The sequence below is a fragment of the Mirounga angustirostris genome, unplaced genomic scaffold (assembly GCF_029215605.1).
Source record: "Mirounga angustirostris isolate CCGP_5_RB_7025 unplaced genomic scaffold, mMirAng1.0.hap1 SCAF_7, whole genome shotgun sequence".
NCBI classification, from domain to species: Eukaryota; Metazoa; Chordata; class Mammalia; order Carnivora; family Phocidae; genus Mirounga; species Mirounga angustirostris.
This window is the reverse complement of record NW_026991715.1, coordinates 59,216,964-59,238,751: the sequence shown is the minus strand read 5'-3', so window position 1 is coordinate 59,238,751 and position 21,788 is coordinate 59,216,964. Positions and strand designations below refer to the sequence as shown.

General features: G+C 35.6%; 1 protein-coding gene across 2 annotated transcripts in view; it reads left to right on the top strand.

Moving 5' to 3' along the window:
• The window catches only part of TBCA (tubulin folding cofactor A), an 84,234-nt gene that overhangs the window by 43,272 nt on the left and 19,174 nt on the right, over positions 1–21,788 (top strand). Inside the window, exon 2 of one of the 2 annotated variants that reach the window (XM_045896928.3) lies at positions 21,531–21,636. The exons of the other annotated variant lie outside the window; for it this stretch is intronic. Coding sequence (XP_045752884.2) covers positions 21,531–21,636 — 106 coding nt within the window. The remainder of the gene's footprint in view (positions 1–21,530; positions 21,637–21,788) is intronic. 2 annotated transcript variants of the gene reach the window in all.

Here is a 21,788-nt window from a genome sequence, read left to right as displayed (position 1 = left end):
CATTTATTCCCATTCAGATACCATATCTAAGGTAGAAAAATAAACATTAGGAAAAGCTGGATTCGATTTTTTTAAAAACATTCCATCACTTATAATAATGTTACTGTATGATTTTTCAAACTAAGTATATTGCTTGATAATATCACAAGAGGGTATGGCTAACCACTTTTCTACTAAAATGTGGATTATTTATAAGCAAACTAAAATAGGATAAAGTTCATTGTCATTTACTTAATATTAATTACACTAACTGAGAGATATATACTAGTATTAGTTAAGCTGTTGTTGCTGCCACATTGATTTACTTGAAAAATTAATTGTATTAAATTGTTAATTTAAAATTTTAATAACTTCTGTAATTGGAGATTTTGATTAGAATATTTTGGCATTTTGTATAGGGTAAAAATATACTTCAGAAATGTAGAAATAGAAATTTATCAAATATTATAGTCAGAATTTTTATTACCTGCCTCTCATTTTGGATTCCAAGTAGGTGTTGTATAGAATATGGTTAACAAGATCTTAACCAGGTAAGTTGAAAAAGTGTTCCTTGCTCAATTTAATTTGAGAGGGGCTGAGGTAGAGTTTAACATGTTTCCTTGTAGGATTATTCAGAAGCTTTCACTGTGTGAATCTTTAAGAGCGGAGTAGAGATGCAGTATTTCCTAAGCTTTATTCATAAAAATCTTTTTCTTTTGACCACATCTATTAACATCCCTTGGAAGAGCATTCCTTTGTGTTCTGTGAGAGAAAACAATTGTTAACACATTTGAAAAATAGGCAGTTTAGTTATATTTACATGGTGAATTAGAAGATAGATTTGCCTGCTGCATATCAACATTTTGAGCCAGCTCCCATGTCTTTTTTTTTTTTTTTTAAGATTTTATTTTTAAGTAATCTCTACACCCAACTTGGGACTCAAACTTACAACACTGAGGTCAAGAGTTGCATGCTCTACAGACTGAGCCGGCCGGGTGCCCCACCCCATGTCTTTCTTTAACCCCAAATGCTGCAGTTATTACCTGGGTTTTTTAGGTTGACCAGAGAAAGGTGTTTGTTATAGGCATGTCCATATATAATCATGGTAGTCTGTCCACAGAATCAGGATCCTGAAAGATTCTATCAAATAACTTCTCTGCAGTAGTCCAGGAAGACTGTGTAGAACAACTTGCAAAAAGTTGTGATGCTCTTAGAATGACATAAAATTCATTGTATATTCTTCTGTTTTTGTGAGGTAAGTTAGAGGATTTTTATGGTTTTACATGCTGACGCATTGTTCATGGGGCAAGAGCTAACTTAGGGTGGTGTGCCTCCAGCTGTGAAAATGCAACATTTTTTTGGAATATTTTATTATTTATTTATTTTTATTTATTTAAAATTTATTTATTTTAGAGAGGGAGGAGGAAGGGCAGAGGGAGAGGGAGAATCTTAAGCAGGTTCCATGCCCAGCGCAGAGCCCGAAGTGGGGCTCAATCTCACAACCCTAGGATTGTGACCTGAGCTGAAATCAAGAGTCGGACACTTAACCGACTGAGCCACCCCCTGGTGCCCCAAAATGCAACATTTTTAAACAATGTTTACTGACAAATTCAGAAAGTTAGGCTGTAAAATGACTATTTTACTCGGAGTAAACAATTCAAGAATAAAAGGGTGAAATATTAGAGAGATACAAACTTTATAAAAACTACAGATTGTATTTAATGTGACATAGACTAGAAAGATTTGTAGGGCTTCAGAGTCACTGGGGATCAGTAATCCTAGAATAATTCAGAAAATTTTACTATATTAAATTTTAAAACCGGATTTGCTAGCTGTTAAAAATTGTAGCACATAGAGCTCTATATCAAGTATCATTACCAAATATTATTTAAATGCAGTTAAAGGCTTAAAAATTTGGCTTGAATGAAAAAAATGATTTTAAACATGATAAGGTACAAAATAAATATATATTTAAAGTAGGCCCTTTAGCATGTACCGAATTACTCTGTGTGTATACTTTTGGATAGGAATACAGTGTGAAAATTATTTTCAGCGCTTATATTATTCTGAATGGAAGTTATCAGTTAATGATTATTTTGTTATTCTTCCATTATAAAGGGCTTAAACAAGATCTCAGTATCAGTAATATAAACACAGGAGAAATCTTTGTTTCTTCTTGAACCATTTGACCTAATGAACACATCTTAGTACAACAAACTGAAAAAGTACATTACATATCAAAGTACCTTTGTATAATGTTCATCATCCCAAAGCCATGAGTTTTTCTCTGCATCCTAGAGCTCTACAACTAAAAAATCCCATATTTAGCTCCCAAATGTTCTCATCAGTAGTTCTAAGAATAACTTGAGTTAATGTATCACCAAGAATAATTACTATAGTAAAATATCATTAAATTTGGCTTATTTTATAATTTGATAAAATTCAGATATTCTAACTAATGTTAACTTAGCTTATTTATGAGAAGTGACTGTCATGAATCAGCTAAAGTCATTTTCGTTAAGTGATATTTTCTTTGCTCATTTTAGTTTTGATAACATTAATTTGGACTAACTATATACTTCATCATCTGTCTGAATGTTTTAGGCAAACTGAACTGTTTCACAGAACAGAATGATGGTGTTGGATATTCCTGTTAATATTATAGTTTATTGGGGTCCTCTTTGGATGCCGTCCCAAATCCCTTTTAGATCTAAGTTATGTATAACAAATTTAGAAATAAATTATGAATAATAATAGTACAGATGCCATTCTTCCAATATAGTACTGTTCAGCTACCATGTTTTCAGTTTTCTTCTTTTAATGCATCTCAGATTGAATTGGCTGGGTTTGGTTTGGTTTGGTTTGTTTTGTAGCTGCATCACACTCTGACTCATATTGAGCTTGCAAGCCAGGGCTGCTTTATCTAGTTCTTGTATGATTCCAATACTGACAGCTCAAGTTGGGAAAAAGGGTATCATTTTAGAGTGGGATAATGACGAGCTCACTTTTCAACCTAGTTCAGTTAGTTGCTGGTGGGATATCTAACTAATAGAGATGTTATTAAGACAGAGATGTGGGTTTGGACAGAAGATAAAAAGTAAATGTACAGAGAGATTTATGATTTTTAGGTGATAATTAAAACTGTCAGAGGCTTTTGTGTGGAGATGAAGCAGCTGTGGGAGGTGCTGTTGCTTTTTCTGTACAAACTCAAGCAGAGACTATTCACAGTACCTTTATTAGCCCTTTCATTAGTACATACTTTTCAATCTCACTGGTATCTCAAAACCTTTAAGGGACAGTTTAGAGGATTAGTGAAATAATTAATTTTACATTTTTATTTGTGAATTATTAATTCTTAAGTTTATTAATCCCTGAGATTCATAATATTGCAAAGAAAATAGTGGTATTGGTTTTATATTTGTCATGCATCATCTTAGCTGTTTATGGAATGTCCTGTCATATTTATTAAAATTATTAAAGCATGTATTCTATTTGAACAGTGACTATAACTTGAAACATCTCCAGTTTAGGAGAAGGGTACTGGGAGATGATAAGGTAACAAATACAGTAAATGAAACAGTTTCTTTCATTTAGATAACAAATTGATAACTTGTTGCTTCCAGTGATTGGGAACTGAGCCACACTGGGGGTAGGGTGTGGGTGGCAGGTTGCCTTTTCACTTTGTACTCTTTTGTGCTGTTCAGATTTTGAACGATGGAATGATTTTAGTTTGGGAACAGATAAAAGAAATTTAAAATTTTGAAAATTACTGTATTTACTTCATAAGGCAGTATAATGTGTTAGTATTGACACTTGAAGTTAGAAGTCGTCATTTCAAGTCGTGATTTCACCATCGCCTGGCCAGCTGACATTGGCTGAGTCATTTCACTTATTTGAATCCCAGTTTCCCATTTGCCCTACTTACCTCTCAGGGTAATTGTGAGTTCACTCAAGTATGTGAGGCACATACTCCGATAGGTGCTAAGAGTAGGAGACACCTTTTCAATCGTATGGGCATCCACTGTCAAGCGTAGAACTAGACCAAAAAAATTTTTTTAAAGATTTTATTTATTTATTTGAGAGAAAGAGCACAAGCAGAGAGAGGGGCAGTGGGGGGAGGGAGAAGCAGACTCCCCACTGAGCAGGGTGCACCAGAACTAGACAAAATAATTTTGATAAATCCTATATATTTTGAAGATCAGTAGGAAGGATTTACAGTAGCAGCTTGGGAGTGGTAGGGAAGAAGTTAGTGTGGTCCTTCCAGAAGACATGGACATTTGAGTTTATGAAGAGTGGTGGGGAGAAAGGATAAGGAGTGAGAGAAGGTATTTTGCTAAGAAAAAGCTCTGGCTCCATCTCATTTGATGTATGTTTGTGTGTAGCACATACTTGTTTTATCTATTTTAAGGTAGTACTGTAGCACGTTCTTCCTCAGTTTGCTAATCCCCAAAATTTTGGCTATAATTATTAGTTGAAATTTGGGGAATTCTGACTTGGGACTTTACAGTGACCACAAAAGAATTAGTAGAGAATCACTAAAACTCAACCAAATTTTTAGTATATACATTTTGCTGTATAGACCATAAGTATTAAATCATCAGATTTGGATGTCAGTCTATAGTTCTTTCTTACTAAGGAACTAGTGAGAATTCTTAATTCAGGGGCTAAGCCTCTAATTTGCAGTTCACTTGCATTTTCCCAAATGAGTAGATTTTTATTCCCTGCATCTTTCTTGGTGTTTTTGTCCCCATATACTCTTGTATTTCTTCTGTGTGCCTAGTATCTCATTACTATACCCTTAGTCTTCAAAAGCCTAGTCTCCTACTTTGATTTCTATAGACTGCTTTCTCCTGGTGTGTTTAGCAGAAAAACTTGTTGTCTACTTTACTCGCTAAGTCATGTATATAACTTTTTCTAATCTTGAATATTTTTTCCCTCTTTAGTGGTGGGAAAGATACAAATTTTAAATCCATTTAACAGGAAGTTATTGAGCTCCTAAGTTATAAGTACAAAGGGTTTACTTGGTGCCATATTGTTTCCTTTGTAGCACCATTAAATATCTTACCCCAGAATAGTTTGTAGACTTTTAATGTTGAACTACCTAATACCCGCTCTCCTGTAAGTTACAGTTTAGGGGCATTTATATTTTACTATTTAATATTTAACATCGAAAATCCTGTTTAAGTTATAGAAGTACTTCGTAAATTGAAAATAATGATATAGATAGAAGATTGTATTATTTATTACGGATATTAGCCTCCTTAACACCGTGATTATTAAAAACAAGCACAGGGCGCCTGGGTGGCTCAGTCGGTTAAGCGTCTGCCTTCTGCTCAGGTCATGAACCCAGGGTCCTGGGATCGAGTCCCACATCGGGCTCCCTGCTCAGCGGGAAGCCTGCTTTTCCCTCTCCCACTCCCCCTGCTTGTGTTCCCTCTCTCGCTGTCTCTCTCTCTCTGTTGAAAAATAAATAAAATCTTTTAAAAAAAAAAAATAAAAATAAAACAAGCACAAATGTTTAAAGTTTTACACAGGTTTAGTTTTTGTTTTTCAAAGATTTTATTTATTTATTTGTCAGAAAGAGAGAGAGCACAGGCCGGGGGAGCGGCAGGGAGAGGGAGAAGCAGACTCCCCACTGAGCGGAGAGCCCGACATGGGACTCGATCCCAGGACCCTGGGATCACCATCTGAGCCAAAGGCAGATGCTTAACCGACTGAGCCACCCAGGCATCCCACACACAGGTTTAGTTTTAAGTGTGAAATAGAGACTTTTGCACAAAATTTATATGGAATATTTGTTAAAACTGTAGAAGACATGAAATTGGGTATTATGTAGGTACTTTCCTCTTTACCTTTTTCATGCGTATTTGTAAATGAGAAGAAAAAGATGAGGTGTCTCAATTTCTGAGTGATATAGCAGTTCAGAATGAATGAGTTCAAAGTAAGAAAGCATTATTTCATAATTGCAGAACAATCTTCTGCTTTTAATGACTCACTTTAGATGCTTTTAGCCTCAGAATAACAGAAAATCAAGCTATATGTGGGTTAAACAGTAAGGATGTTCATCATCTCATACAAGAAGCAGTCTAGAGGTAGGGTGCTTTCCGAGTTAGTTAATTGAGTAGATTGATACCATCATCAAAAATTCAGGTCCTCTGATATCTCAGAATGACCTGTCCTTTTCAACTGGATCCTCTCATGATCTCATGGTACCTGCCACAAGTGGCAGATGTTACAGGTGATGATGTCTGGGGAAGAAAACGGAATTGTATCTGCTTATGTTGCATTTACAAAGAATAGCAACCTTCTCAGAACCCCCAGTGAATAGCCCTTATGTAGTGTTGGCCACAGTTGGGTCACTTAGACATACCTAAGATATCACTTGGCAGGGGTGGCTTCTTTCTTTGAAGGACATGGCTGCTTGGATGATCATAAAATTCTGCGGACAGGTAAGAAGTGGCTGTTGGGTAGGCAACCAATAGTGCCTGTTGCAATTGAGCCCATTTTAATTTTTTTTTTTAATGTGTTCAAATGTTTAAGAATTACTTTAAAAAATAAGTGCATCAGTGTAGAGTCATAACTATGAATAAAGCAGTTCTTTGGCACTTAACAGCTATGAGAACTTACACAAGCTCCATGAATTTCAGTTGAGTTATTACTAAAATGGGAATAATAATGGTACCTATTTTATAGGGTTGTTTTGAGGATTAAATGCCATAATGAATGTAGTGTGCTTTGACATAGTATTTGGCCCATAGTAAATGATCACTATGTGTTAACTGCTTTTATTATCATATTTTAATTTTAACTTACCTTGAATGATTTAAGCTTTTGCCTAAATCTATTATATAATATGTTTTATGGGATGTCAGTATTGTAACTATCTAAGGCTAGTTTTGGGGGAAGCAGATTTGATGATGGCCATTGGAAATGCTTAAACGTCAAAAGTCATTCATCCAACCTAAGTTCTTAATAAGTGTTGCTGTCTGTTTTCAACATAATTCTGATTATTATTACCATTTTTGATAAAAGTTTCATGAAATAATGTAGCTTGTATTCATTTCTGGAATATTGACCCTGGTTCAGTTCTATTTAAATATAAAGACTTTTTTTTTTTTTTAAGATTATTTATTTGTCAGAGAGAGCACGCACAAGCAGGGGGAGCAGCAGGCAGAGGAAGAAGCAGGCTCCCCGCTGAGCAAGGAGCCCCATGCGGGACTCGATCCCAGGACCCTGAGATCATGACCTGAGCCAAAGGCAGACGCTTAACCAAATGAGCCACCCAGGCATCCCTAAAGACTTTTAAAAACATTGTAGGGGGGATAATTAACAAGGGACTGTAAAATGGGAATGATACTTAAATAGGACTGTAAGTATTTAATGCAGTAAAGTACTTAACAATATTAGGCCCTTAATAAAAGTTTCTTTTTTTCCTTATCTCATACAATAAACATGTCAAAAGTATTGTTTGTTTCTTCAGAGACAGAGGAGGTTGTTACCAGCTGTGTCAGTAGGGGAGAATGATAATCAATTAGGAAAAAGGAAGTCATGCTAGGAATTTCAAATAAGGATTTAATACAGGAGATGGATTATACAGGTGTTGATATAACTTTTATGAAATGCTCAAATTTCATTGGCTGGCCAAGGGTCATCTTAGCCATCACTTCTATCATGGTTTTTATGAGAAAAAAATAGGTAGGCATACCTTAGCTTTTGAACAAACATTAAAAATACAAATATTTCAAATAAGTTAGGAAAGATGTATTTTACTCATAGTTCTATTCTGACAGTTGCAAATGAATAAATTATATATTATTTTAAATATGGTATATAGCATAGGATTACATTTCTTTTTCAGTGGATGCTATGCTGCCCAAAGGAGATTATTCTTACAAAACTAAATTAAATGAATTTTCTTTTTCATTAATTGCTTCATATTAAAACCATAACTCTAGGAGTGGCGGGTGCTTTTCCTGGAGTTTCCGGTTGTTAATTGAGAGGGGGATAAAAGACATGATTTCCCTTTATCTTCAACTCATTGTATCTATTCCTTAGAATCTATTCCATTCTTCTTCTTAAAGATATTCTTGTAAGATTCCACATTAAGATTCTAAGCCAGGCCTACAGCAGTTTTAATCCTGGGATTTTTTTTTTCTTCATTAGACCATTGCAGTTATATTAACCATGATTTTTTTTCTTGATTTTCATCTTCCATTTGCTGGAGTACATTCTTAAGTAAATTTCTCAGAAAGAGGGAATTGCAGATAAACTTCTGAACTTTTATAGAACTAAAAAATATTCCCCTGGCCTGTGACTTATTTCATCAGTTGTCCATATGACTTACTGTCTCCTTCAGATCTTAACTCACATATCCTCTTCTCAAAGAGGCCTTCTTTGACTATCGTATTTTAAATTTCAAATCCTGTGTATTACCAGTCCTTCTTTATTGCTTTTTCTCTTAAAGCACTTAACACATTCTAACATGCTATATATTTTGCTTATTTATTTCTTCTATTTCCCCACTAAAAAGTGCTGTACGGCAGAGATTTTTGTAGTTTTGTTCACTGCTACATCCTTGAGATATAAAATCATGCCTGGCACATAGTAGCCCCTCAGTAAATATTGCTAAGTGAGTTAGTTAATGTTTCCCTCACTATTACGATTATATATTGAAGTTATAAATAATTTTCTCTTAGAACTTTTCAGGGATTGCTCCATTGTCTTCTGGTATCTGGTGTTATTAATGCAAAATATAATGTCAGTCTCCTTTTTTTTTTTTTTCTTTTTCCTTTTATGGGTGACCTGTTCTCTCTTTCAGAGCTTTCCCTGGGTGGCTCAGTCAGTAAAGCATCTGCCTTCGGCTCAGGTAATGATCCCGGGGTCCTAAGATTGAACCTGGCATCAGGCTCCCGGCTCAGCGGGGAGCCTGCTTCTCCTTCTCCCTCTGCTGCTCCCCCTGCTTGTGTTCTCTCACTTGCTCTCTCTCATATGAATAAATAAAATCTTAAAAAAAAAAAAAGAAACTTTCATTTTCTTAGATCTCTGGAAATTTTCAGCACTGTACATAGATTACACAGTACTGAAAAAACTGTAGGTTTTTTCATTGATTCTAGTTGGTACTGAGGAAGTTCTTTAAATTAAGATTATTGTTTTTGTCCAGCTCTGGGAAATTATATTCTTAAAAAAAAGAAATTCTTACCCTGGTTTTTTGTCTGTACTATCTACAACTATTGATTATCAAATTTATCTTCTTTTCTCTTCGTGTGCCATTTTCCATATTTTTCTCTTTTTAATTCTGTATCTTTTTAAGGTTTGATAAGTTTATTGATAGTTAAACAGTGAAATCTGGCATACTGTTTTCTTTGACGAAAATGAAATACCAATAGGCTACAATAAGATAGATTGATTTAATATTTGTATTTTGTTTATTACTAATAATAATGGATGGCAAAGGTGGCTTATCACATTAATAGGAAAAGGAAGTATTCATCAGTAAATGAACACGGCTTATTGGAAGAGGACTTGCTCTAATTTTTTATCAGACACTATATGTTTTAAATATTATGTAATAAAATATTACACATCCATAAAACTTATGAGTAGAGATGTTCATTACAGTATTATTTATAATATGGGAGTGGCCTAAATGTCCAATAGGGTAATACTTTATTAAGCTCTCATACTGGTACTGTGAAATGCTTGGTGACCACTAACAGCTATATTTTTCAAAGAATGTTCAGTAATATTGAAAATGATACATTGAGCATAGCATAAAGTATATAAACTTGTTGAGTCATTATGTTGTATACCTGAAAGAAATGTAACAGTGTGTGTCAACTATACTTCAATAAAAAAGACAGAAAGAAAATGATAAATTATCCCAATTATTTGTGTATACACACACATATAAATTTTCACACGTGTTTAATAAAAAGGACTAGTGGAAAGTATTCAAAATGTTAATACAGGTCTATATTCCCATATATGAAACTGTTGGGCCAATATATATTCCTGAATTCCAAATTTTTTAAATTTTAGAACAGAAATATATGTTTTTATAACATCTGGAGAAGTACTCTATAATCAGACACATATTTCTGCACTGAAATGTGACTAATTCCACATTAAGTAGGATACATAAAGTTTATAATTTCATGTCAGCAGAGGTTACATTTTGCTGCTAAATCAATTTGTGCCAAACTTAATTTTAAAATTTCCTTTTTTTTAAACCTTTTTGGATTTCAGAATTATGTACATTTTGGATCAGTAGTTACTTAAGCAATAAAATTATGAATTTTTTAATTTTTGTTTTTTTTATAATTTTTCACGTATTTCTAGGAACATATAAATATTTATGTTACAGGAAAAATATTTTAGCAACAAATTTAAAAACTATGACTATTAAAAAAAACTATGACTGTATTTCTTACTAAATCTTAGCCTTTCCTACAGGAAGGGAAAAGAGCCAAATTCACTGGAAGATATTCATTCAGTGATTTAGCAAGCACCAGCTTGCATTCCCAACAACAGTGTAGCAGGGTTTCACTTTCTCCGCATCCTTGCCAACATCTGTTGTTTCCTGACTTGTTAATTTTAGCGATTCTGACTGGTGTGAGGTGGTATGTCATTGTGGTTTTGATTTGTATTTCCCTGATGCTAAGTGATGTGGGGCATTTTTTCATGTGTCTCTTGTCCATTTGTATGTCTCCTTTGGAGAAATGTCTGTTCATGTCATCTGCCCATTTCTTGACTGGATTATTTGTTTTTTGGATGTTGAGTTTGATAAGTTCGTTATATTTAGATACTAGCCCTTTATCTGATATGTCATTGGCAAATATCTTCTTCCATTCTGTCAGTTGTCTTTTGGTTTTCTCGACTGTTTCCTTTGCTGTGCAAAAGCTTTTTATCTTGATGAAGTCCCAGTAGTTCATTTTTCCCTTTGTTTCCCTTCCCTTTGGTGACATGTCTAGCAAGAAGTTGCTGTGGCCGAGTCGAAAAGGTTTCTGCCTGTGTTCTCCTCTAGGACTTGGATGGATTCCTGTCTCACATTTAGGTCTTTCATCCATTTTGAGTCTATTTTTGTGTATGGTGTAAGGAAATGATCCAGTTTCATTCTTCTGCATGTGGCTGTCCAATTTTCCCAACACCATTTGTTGAAGAGACTGTCCTTTTTCCATTGGACATTCTTTCCTGCTTTGTCGAAGATTACTTGACCATAGAGTTGAGGGTCCATTTCTGGGCTCTCTATTCTGTTCCATTGATGTGTGTGTGTGTTTTTGTGCCAGTACCATACTGTCTTGATGATGATGACAGCTTTGTAATGGAGCTTCAAATCTGGAATCGTGATGCTACCAGCTTTGGTTTTCTTGCTCAACATTCCTTTGGCTCTTCAGGGTCTTTTCTGGTTCCATACAAATTTTAGGATTATTTGTTCCAGCTCTGTGAAAAAAGTTGATGGTATTTTGATAGGGATTACATTGAATGTGTAGCTTGCTCGAGGTAGCATAGACATTTTCACAGTATTTGTTCTTCCAATCCATGAGCATGGAACGTTTTTCTATTTCTTTGTGTCTTCCTCAGTTTCTTTCATGAGTGTTCTGTAGTTTTCTGGGTACAGATCCTTTGCCTCTTTGGTTAGGTTTATTCCTAAGTATCTTAATGGTTTTGGGTACAATTGTAAATGGGATCGACTCTTTAATTTTTCTTTTTTCTGTCTCATTGTTAGTGTATAGAAATGCGACTGATTTCTGTGCATTGATTTTATATCCTGCCACTTTACTGAATTCCTGTATGAGTTCTAGCAATTTTGGGGTGGAGTCTTTTGGGTTTTCTGCATAGAGTATTATATCATCTGGGAAGAGTGAGAGTTTGACAGCTTCTTTGCTGATTCGGATGCCTTTTATTTCTTTTTGTTGTCTGATTGCTGTGGCTAGGACTTCTAATACTATGTTGAATAGCAGTGGTGATAGTGGACATCCCTGCCATGTTCCTGACCTTACGGGAAAAGCTCTCAGTTTTTCCCCATTAAGAATGATATTCACTGGGGCTCCTGGGTGGCTCAGTTGGTTAAGCGACTGCCTTCGGCTCAGGTCATGATCCTGGAGTCCCAGGATCGAGTCCCGCATCGGGCTCCCTGCTCAGCGGGGAGTCTGCTTCTCCCTCTGACCCTCCCCCTTCTCATGTGCTCTCTTTCATTCTCTCTCTCAAATAAATAAATAAAATCTTAAAAAAAAAAAAAAGAATGATATTCACTGTGGGCTTTTTGTATATGGCTTTTATGATACTGAGTTATGTTCCCTCTATTCCTCCACTGTGAAGAGTGTTAATCAAGAAAGAATGCTGCACTTTGTCAGATGCTTTTTCTGCATCTACTGAGAGGATCATATGGTTCTTATTCTTTATATTTTTGTAGTGCATCACATTGATTGATTTGTGGATGTTGAACCACCCTTGCAGCCCAGGAATAAATCCCATTTGGTTGTGGTGAATAATCCTTTTAATGTACTGTTGGATCCTATTGCCTAGTATATTGGTGAGAATTTTGGCATCCATATTCATCAGGGATATTGGTCATTGATTCTCCTTTTTGGTGGGGTATTTGGTTGTGGGATCAAGGTAATGCTGGCCTCATAGAAAGAGTTTGGAAGTTTTTCTTCCATTTCTATTTTTTGGAACAGTTTCAGAAGAATAGGTATTAATTCTTCTTTAAAGTTTGGTAGAATTCCCCTGGAAAACCATCTGGCCCTGGACTCTTGTTTGTTGGGATAATTTTGATTACTGCTTCAATTTCCTTGCTGGTTATGGGTCTGTGCAGGTTTTCTATTTCTTCCTGTTTCTGTTTTGGTAATTTATACATCTCTAGGAATGCATCCATTTCTTCCAGATTGCCTAATTTGTTGCCATATAGTTGCTCATAATATGTTCTTAAAATTGTTTGTATTCCTTCAGTAGTGGTTGTGATCTCTCCTCTTTCACTCATGATTTTATTTATTTGGGTCCTTTCTTTTTTCTTTTTGATAAGTCTCACCAGGGGTTTATCAATGTTCTTAATTCTTTCAGAGAACCAGCTTCTCGTTTCATTGATCTGTTCTACTGTTCTTTTGGTTTCTATTTCATTTATTTCTGCTTGAGTCTTTATTATTTGTCTTCTCTGCTGGGTTTATGCTTTATTTGCTGTTCTTTCTCCACCTCCTTTAGCTGTAAGGTTAGTTTGTGTATTTGAGAACTTTCTTGTTTCTTGAGAAAAGTTTGTATTGCTAAAACTTCCCTCTTATGTCTGCATTTGCTGCATCCGAAAGGTTTCGAATAGTTGTGTTTTCATTTTCATTGGTTTCCATGAATTTTTAAAATTCTTCTTTAATTTCCTGGTTGACCCATTCTTTCTTTAGCAGGATGCTCTTTAGCCTCCATGTATTTGAATTCTTTCCAAATTTCCTCTTGTGATTGAGTTCCAGTTTCAAAGCAGTGTGGTCCGAAAATATGCAGGGAATGATCCCAGTCTTTTGGTATGGGTTGAGACCTGATTTGTGACCCAGTATGTGATCTCTTCTGGATAATGTACCATATGTACTCGAGAAGAATGTGTATGCTGTTGCTTTAGGATGGAATGCTCTGAATATATCTGTGAAGTCTATGTGGGCCAGTGTGTCATTCAAAGCCCTTGTTTCCTTATTGATCTTCTGCTTAGATGATCTGTTCATTGCAGTGAGTAGGGTGTTAAAGTCCCCTACTATGATTGTATTATTATTGATGTGTTTCTTTAATTTTTTTTAATTAATTGGCTTATATAATTGGCTGTTTCGTGTTAGGGGCATAAATATTCACAATTGTTAGATCTTCTTGTTGGATAGATCCTTTAATTATGATATAGTGTCCTTCCTCTAGGACCAGTCTTTGGTTTAACATTTAATTTGTCTGATATAAGGATTGCCACCCCAGCTTTCATTTGATGTCCATTAGCATGATACATGGTTTTCTACCTCCTCACTTTCAAACTGGAGGTGTCTTTGGGTCTAAAATGAGTCTCTTGCAGACAGCATATCGATGGGTCTTGTTTTTTTATCCAGTCTGATACCCTGTGTCTTTTGATTGGGGCATTTAGCCCATTTACATTCAGCGTAACTATTGAAAGATGAATTTAGTGCCATTGTATTACCTGTAAAGTCACTGTTTCTGCATAATGTCTCTGTTCCTTTCTGATCTGTGTTACTTTGGGCTTTCTTTTGCTTAAAGGATCCCCCCTTTTTTTTTCTTGAGAGACAGAGAGCATGAGTGGAGAGAAGGGCAGAGGGAGAAGGAGAAGCAGGATCCCCCTGAGCAGGGAGCCCGATGCAGGGCTCAATCCCAGGACCCTGAAGTCATAACCTGAGCTGAAGGCAAACGCCCAACTGACTGAGCCACCAGGCGCCCCTTAAAGGATCCCTTTTAATATTTTATGGCTGTTTGGTTATCACAAATTCTTTTAGTTTCTGTTTGTCCTGGAAGCTTTTTATCACTCCTTTTATTTTGAATGACATCCTGGCTGGATAAAGTATTCTTGGCTGCATATTTTTCACATTTAGCACCCTGAATATATCATGTCAGTCCTTTCTGGCCTGCCAGGTCTCTGTGGATAGGTCTGCTGCCAATCTGTTTCTACCCTTGTAGGTTTCAGACCCCCTTTTTTTTTTTTAAGATTTTATTTATTTACTTGACAGCACAAGTAGGCAGAGCGGGAGGCAGAGGTAGAGGGAGAAGCACGCTCTCTGTGGAGCAGGGAGCCTGATGTGGGGCTCAATCCCAGGACCCCCAGGATCATGACCTGAGCCGAAGGCAGACGAGTAACCACCTGAGCCACCCAGGCACCCCGGTTTCAGACATCTTGTCCCAAGCTGCTTTCAGGATTTTCTCTTTGTTGCTGAGATTTGTAAGTTTCACTATTACATGTTGGGGTGCTGACCTATTTTTATTGATTTTGAGGGGGGTTCTCTATGCCTCTTGGATTTTGATGCCTGTTTCCTTCCCTAGATTAGGGAAGTTCTCTGCTATAATTAGCTCCGATATACCTTCTGCCCCTCTCTCTCTTTCCTCTTCTGGGATCCTAATTATTCTAATATTATTTTGCTTTATGGTATCACTTACCCCTCGAATTCTCCCCTCGTGATCCAGTAGTTGTTTATTTCTCTTATTCTCCGCTTCTTTATTCTCCATCGTTTGATCTTCTATATCACTAATTCTGTCTTCTGCCTTATTTATCCTAGCAGTTAGAGCCTCCATTTTTTTGTTGCATCTCATTAATAGCCTTTTTTATTTCGACTTGGTTAGATTTTAGTTCCCTTACTTCTCCAGAAAGGGATTCTCTACTGTCTTCTGTGCTTTTCTCAAGCCCAGCTAGTATCTTTATAATCGTTATTCTGAACTCTAGCTCCAACATCTTACTTATGTTCATACTGATTAGGTCCCTGGCAGTCAGTACTGCCTCTTGTTCTCTTGTTTGAGGTAAGTTTTTCTGTCTTGTCATTCTGTCCAGCGAAGAATAGATGAATGAGAGAACAAAATACTAAAATGGCAACGAGCCCAGAGAAATATACACTAAACAAATCAGATGAGTCCTGAAACAAACAAAATTAAAATTAAAAAAACAAAGAATGTAATCAGACGGGTGGATGAAACAGAGCAATACACTGGATCCTGTGTGTATTTTGACCTTTTAGAAAACTAGATCCCAAAATTGTAAAGAAAAATTACATATGTACAGAAATAAAATTAAATACGATGAAGTGATAGAATGTAACTATAAAAATGAAAATTAAAAGACAAAAAACAAGAGAAGAAAAAAAGAAGGAATATACACAGGTTAACAGAACAGAGCAATACGCTATATTCTGAGTATTTGGCTCAGTTTGTTAGAAGAAACTACATCTTAAAATTGTAAAGAAAGAAAACATATATATATATAAATAAAATTAAATACATTGAAAGGATAGACTGTATCTGTAATGATGAAAATTTAAAAAGACTTTAAGATAACAAAAAAAAAAAACAAAAAGAGAAAGAAGGAAAAAAGAAGAAGAAAAAGAGAAAGAATATGATCAGGCAGGTGAAGAGAACAGAGCCATACACTAGATTCTGGATGTATTTTGGTCTGTTAGAAGAAACTGCATCCCAAAATTGTAAAGAAAGGAAAACTTCTATATTTACAAAAACAAAATTAAATACAATGAAAGATAGAATAACTATAAAAATGAAAATTAAAAAAGATTTTTAAAAAGTTGATAAAATCATTGAAAAAGGGAAGAGGGAAAAAAATTAAAATTGAAAGACTAAAGAATCATGGGGGGAAAAAACTGTGAATTCTATATGCTGTATTCCCCTAGTGCTGGAGTTTTGCAGTTCTCATTCCTTGGTAAAACTTGGTCTTAGCTGGTTGTTCTTGCTGACCTTAGTGGGAAGAGTCCTGTTACATTGATCCTCAAGTGTCTTTGCCTGGGTGGAATTGCACTGCCCTTGCCAGGGAGCCAGGCTAAGTGATCTGCTGGATTGCTGCATGTGGCTTTTGTTCCCTGAAGGCTTTCCACACCACTTTTAGAGGATGAGAATGAAAATGGTGGCCTCCCAATCTCCAGCCCCGGAGCCAAGAGCTCAGGGCCCCACTCCTCAGTGAGCCCTCAGGGAAAAGCAGTCCGTCACTCCTGTCTCCCTGGTCTCTGTCTGCTCTATGCTCACCTAGCCTGTTACTGAACATTTGTATCTCAGTCATGGGACCCCATTTTGAGTCCCCAGACCCTGAAGACTCGTGTGGTGCATAACTGTGCGTCTCCTCCCCAGGTAGGAAGGGGAGACTCGCTGATTCTGCCACTTGCTGGGCCCCTGCTCAGAGAGTAGTCGCCTGCCTGTGCTGGGGTTTGCAGTTTATGGCAACCTTGAGCTGAAAGCCCACTCCTGGGCTTGTTGATTGCAGCTGGCTTCCCCGCTCGGATGCCTGGGAGCTCTGCCACACTCAGGCACCCCCGGTCTTTCTGAAACCCAGGGGATCCTGAGACCACACTGTCTCACCTAGGATTCCGCCCACTTTGCCACCTGGCCACTTCTCAGGCAGGGATGTCCCTCACTGGAGCAGACTTTTAAAAGTTCTGATTTTGCACTCCACTGCTATATCGCTTTCCAGTAGCTGGCTTACGTAGGTTCCCTCCTCCTGCAGTTTATCATCCCATATACTGCCTCAGATTCACTTCTCCACACCTCCTACCTTGGAGAAAGTGGTCGCTTTTTTATTTGTAGAGTTGCAGCTATTATTTTCTTAGATCTCTGGTTGAGTTTGCAGGTGTTCAGAATGATTTGATAGCTACCTAGCTGAATTCCTGAGACCAGGTGAAACCAGGGTCTCCTACTCTTCCTATTTCTGTTTATTGCTAAATATTATTCTCTTATATGGGTGTATCATATTTTATTTGTCCATCAGTTGATGGGCTTTTGAGTTGTTTTCACATTTTGCCTATTATGCATAATGCTGCTATGAACACTCATGTACAAGTTTTTATGTGGACATATGTTTTCATTTCTCTTGGGTATACACTTAGGAATGGAATTACTGGTATATATGGTAACTCTCTGTTGAACTTTTTGAGGAATGGCTAAACTTCCAAAGCAGGTATACCAGTTTGCATTCCTACCAGCAGTGTTTGATGGCTTCACTTTTTCCACATCCTTGTCAGCAACACTTGTTATTATCTGTCTTTTTTTTTCTGACTTTCTAATTATAGTCATCCTAATGAGTTTGAAGGGATATCTCACTGTGGTTTTGATGTACATTTCCCTGATAACTAATGAAGACTTTTCATGTGTTTATTGGGCATTTGTGTATTTTCTTTGGAGAAATGTCTATTCAGATTCTCTTTACCCATTTTTAGTTGGGTTATTTGTCTTTTTATTATCAAATTGTAAGTTATTTATAGATTCTAGATATAAGTTTCTTATTCTATGTATGATTTTCAAATATTTTCTCCCATTCTGTTGTCTTTTTCACTTTCCTAATAGTGTCCTTTGAAGCACAAAAGTTTTTAACTTTGACAAAAGCCAATTTATTTTTTTTCCTTTCTTTTTCTTACAGTTTTGGTGTCATATCTAAAAATTCAGAGTCATCAAGATGTACTCTGGAAAAAAAAAAGATTTACCCCTATGTTTTCTTCCAAAAGTTTTCTAATTTTAGCCTTTTAGATCTTTGATCCATCTTGAGTTAATTTTTTTATATGGTTGGTGTAAAGTGGGGAGGTGGGGTAGAAATCACAGGTAAAAATCAAACTAAAGATGATATGTCTGAAGATACTAATAAATAAATAAGTAGCAGGAGATACATGAACCAAGACTGCCCAAATACTAATTATTAATGTTCAGTGAAGAATGCATGGGATTTACTATGTTATTTTTTCTAGATTTTTTTTGTTTGAAAATATCCATAACAGAATGTTTTTCTTAGTATCAGTTATAGTTTCTTGGCACCATTAATTACATTGACCTATCATCAGTATCCTTTGCTTGGTATTGGACTATTAGTTATTAGATGGCCTCAAGTACAAGTTGGGGTATAACTGTGAAAATCTTAATTACTATAATAAAAACTGTACAAGCAAAACAAATTAAGCTAAAACTTTTTTATCTCAAGGTCTCTAAATTCTTGATATACCCAAAACTTGTGTTCTATTTAGAATTTTATGAACAGTATGTTTAAATGTGTTGTATACAAATTCGTGTAGTTTACAGCTTTCTACAATCTACTTCTCAGGCTTCTGTTGAGGGACAGCTGTTCTGGAGAATGCTGAGTGGAGAAAAGTCTTTTTTTTTTTTGCCTCAAATAAGCTTGCAGTTGAACAAAGATAAACTGATTTCCTTACCACAGGACTTCTCAGGATCTTTTAATATGCAAATACAAATCCTAAATCTTTAATATTTGGCCCGCAGTGTTGTTTTGTTTTGTTTTGGTTTGGTTTCTTTTTAGAGAGAGCGTGAATGTGCACTCTTCTCTTTGTAACAGAACAATAGAAATACAGCAAGGATATAAAAAATTGACCAACACCATCCAATCACTGGATCTAATTGACATTTAGAGAATACACCATTTGACAATACAAGAATACACATTCTTTGTTTTTTGGGATTTTTTTTTTGTTTTTTTGACAGGGTGCAGAGGAGAAGGAGAGAGAGAACCTTAAGCAGGCTCCTCGCCAGCACAAAGCCCCACGCAGGGCTCAGTCTCACAACCCTGAGATCAAGACCTGAGCCAAAATCAAGAGTCAGATACTTAACCAGCTGAGCCACCCAGGTTCCCCAGCAAACAGTGTTTTTTAAGCTTATTTGACCACTTGTATACCATGGAGTAGTTTGGAAAACATCAGACTACATATTTAAAAATCACATTAATGCCATACTTATATAATTAAAAATTTAAGTTATTTATCACTCCCCTGATTGTCATTTCTTAAAGTTTCTCCTTTCTCCTCCTTATGTCAATCCTTTTCTATTGCTCTTATTTTTGTAATTTTTTCTCAGGTATTTGTCTAACTACTGAAAGTGACCAGATTTTGAAATTGCTATGTTTCTCTATGGGTATGAGTTTGTTACTAACAGAAAATACTTAACACTAGTAGAAAATATTTTCAGTTAATTATGCCTTTAAAATATAATAAATTATGACTTCTATTTGTACTTGTTATTTAACTAATAACATTTGCAAAACTTGCAAAAGAGAGCAATGTTTAGAGAAATACAACTATTAGATAAATTTTGTTGTCTTTCTAATTGAATTTTGCTTTATTCCAAAAAATTTAGAAAATATTGCTATAGGAATAACTAGCGAACTTTAAAATTATTCAAAATTGAAAAAACTGGTGAACTTTGATCCAAATCAGGAAAGATGGCACCATTACAATGGAGAAGCATAATGAGGATGATAAACATCCTAGGGGTGGTGTTCAATGTCAGACCTCTTTTTTTTTTTTTATATACATTTTATTTATTTATTTGACAGAGAGAGACACAGCGAGAGAGGGAACACAAGCAGAGGGAGTGGGAGAGGAAGAAGCAGGCTTCCCGCTGAGCAGGGAGCCCGATGTGGGGCTCAATCCCAGGACCCTGGGATCATGACCTGAGCTGAAGGCAGACGCTTAATGACTGAGCCACCCAGGCACCCCCAATGTCAGACCTCTTAATGAGACCAGTGAATAACACTGACTATTGGCATTTTATATGTAGTAGTGAATGGGTGAAGGACTATACTCATAACTCACTACTTGCTATTGTTTTTTTGTATTAATATTCAGCTATAGGAATGTTTTAAAAGTCAAATGAAGAATAAACTCAAATGTAAAAGCTCAAAAAAAAATTTAACTCCCAGCTGACCTCAGCTGACCTCCCCTACCCCGAATCATTAGGGCTTTTCTCCTCAGGTAACCAGAAATAGTACTTTCCCAAGTAGTGTCTCCCTGATTATTTGTTTCTTGAGTATCCTCTGTTACTTGTTTATATTCATTGCCCTGCGTGGTGCTTGAGATTCTTTCCCCCTCTGTTCCTTCCTTGGTGTACACACACTCTCTAAAATAAATAAATAAAATATATATATTTTTAAATCCTGTTTTGAAATATACTTAAAAATCTTAGTGTCATTGCAAATTATTAGACAAAAGCCATTCTCTTATATTTTTAAATTCCATCCCAGAAACATAGGTCTAGAAATTAATAAATGAGTCAGATGGAGAAAGCTACTTTTAATATATATGAACACTGAAAGCTTTTTATTCTGCTGTTTAGATATTGTGAGTGTTAGTGTTTTCTTGAACTACATTTTTGTTTTATATTAAAACTGATAAACCAGGATTAGAGGAGATTGAGCTATTATGATTAACTGTACTTTGGTTATTTGAGGAATAATCAGTAGAACTTTGTATTTCTCTCTTCCAATTTATTGTTGAAAATCTCCCTGATCTTTATCAATATCTTTTCTTGTTTCCACTGTTTGTCCCTAAGAGAACCATGTCTAAATTATCTACCCCAGTCCCTCACACAAGGAAGGTTAGGCATCAAATTAAGTGAATGGTAAATACTTGTTAAACAATTTTATTGTTGAAGATAATGTAATCTTTCTTTGTGATTTGGCATGCAATATACTGATTTTTTTTCCAGTAAGTTGAGCTTTTTCCGTTATGTTTCAAGTACATGTATAAAAATTTGGAAACAATATATTAATTAAAAGGACAAATGTTAGTACATAATAATTTTGTGTGTTTTTACATTGTAAATACAATTATTATAGTGAAACATATTTTTAATTAAAAATTTAAGAATTTCATGCTTTGAAGATTATACTTGCTTTAGACAGGTATAGGACTTACGGGCCTGAGGATCAGACTTATATCTATGGCAAAGTATTTTTCTTTTCTCCTTAACCTTCTCCCCATCTAGTACACATACTTTGGTATTCTAAGTATGTTTTATATTTACATTTTCTTTGTTTCCCATGGTCTGTTTGCTAGAGAGAAAGTTAATTCTAATTCTTGGAACCATTTTTGGTTTATTTATAGATTGGTCAAAGAAAAAATGATGTATGAGAAAGAAGCAAAACAACAAGAAGAAAAGATCGAAAAAATGAAAGCTGAAGATGGTGAAAATTATGCCATTAAAAAGCAGGTAAATTGTATCTTTAATAATAATAGCTAACATTTACAGAATACCATGTTAACTAATATTTTAACAGCCCTTTGAGAAGGTGCTATTATTTTCTTCTTTACTATTAAAACATCCGTTTAAAATTAGGGAAGCAGGGGCGCCTGGGTGGCTCA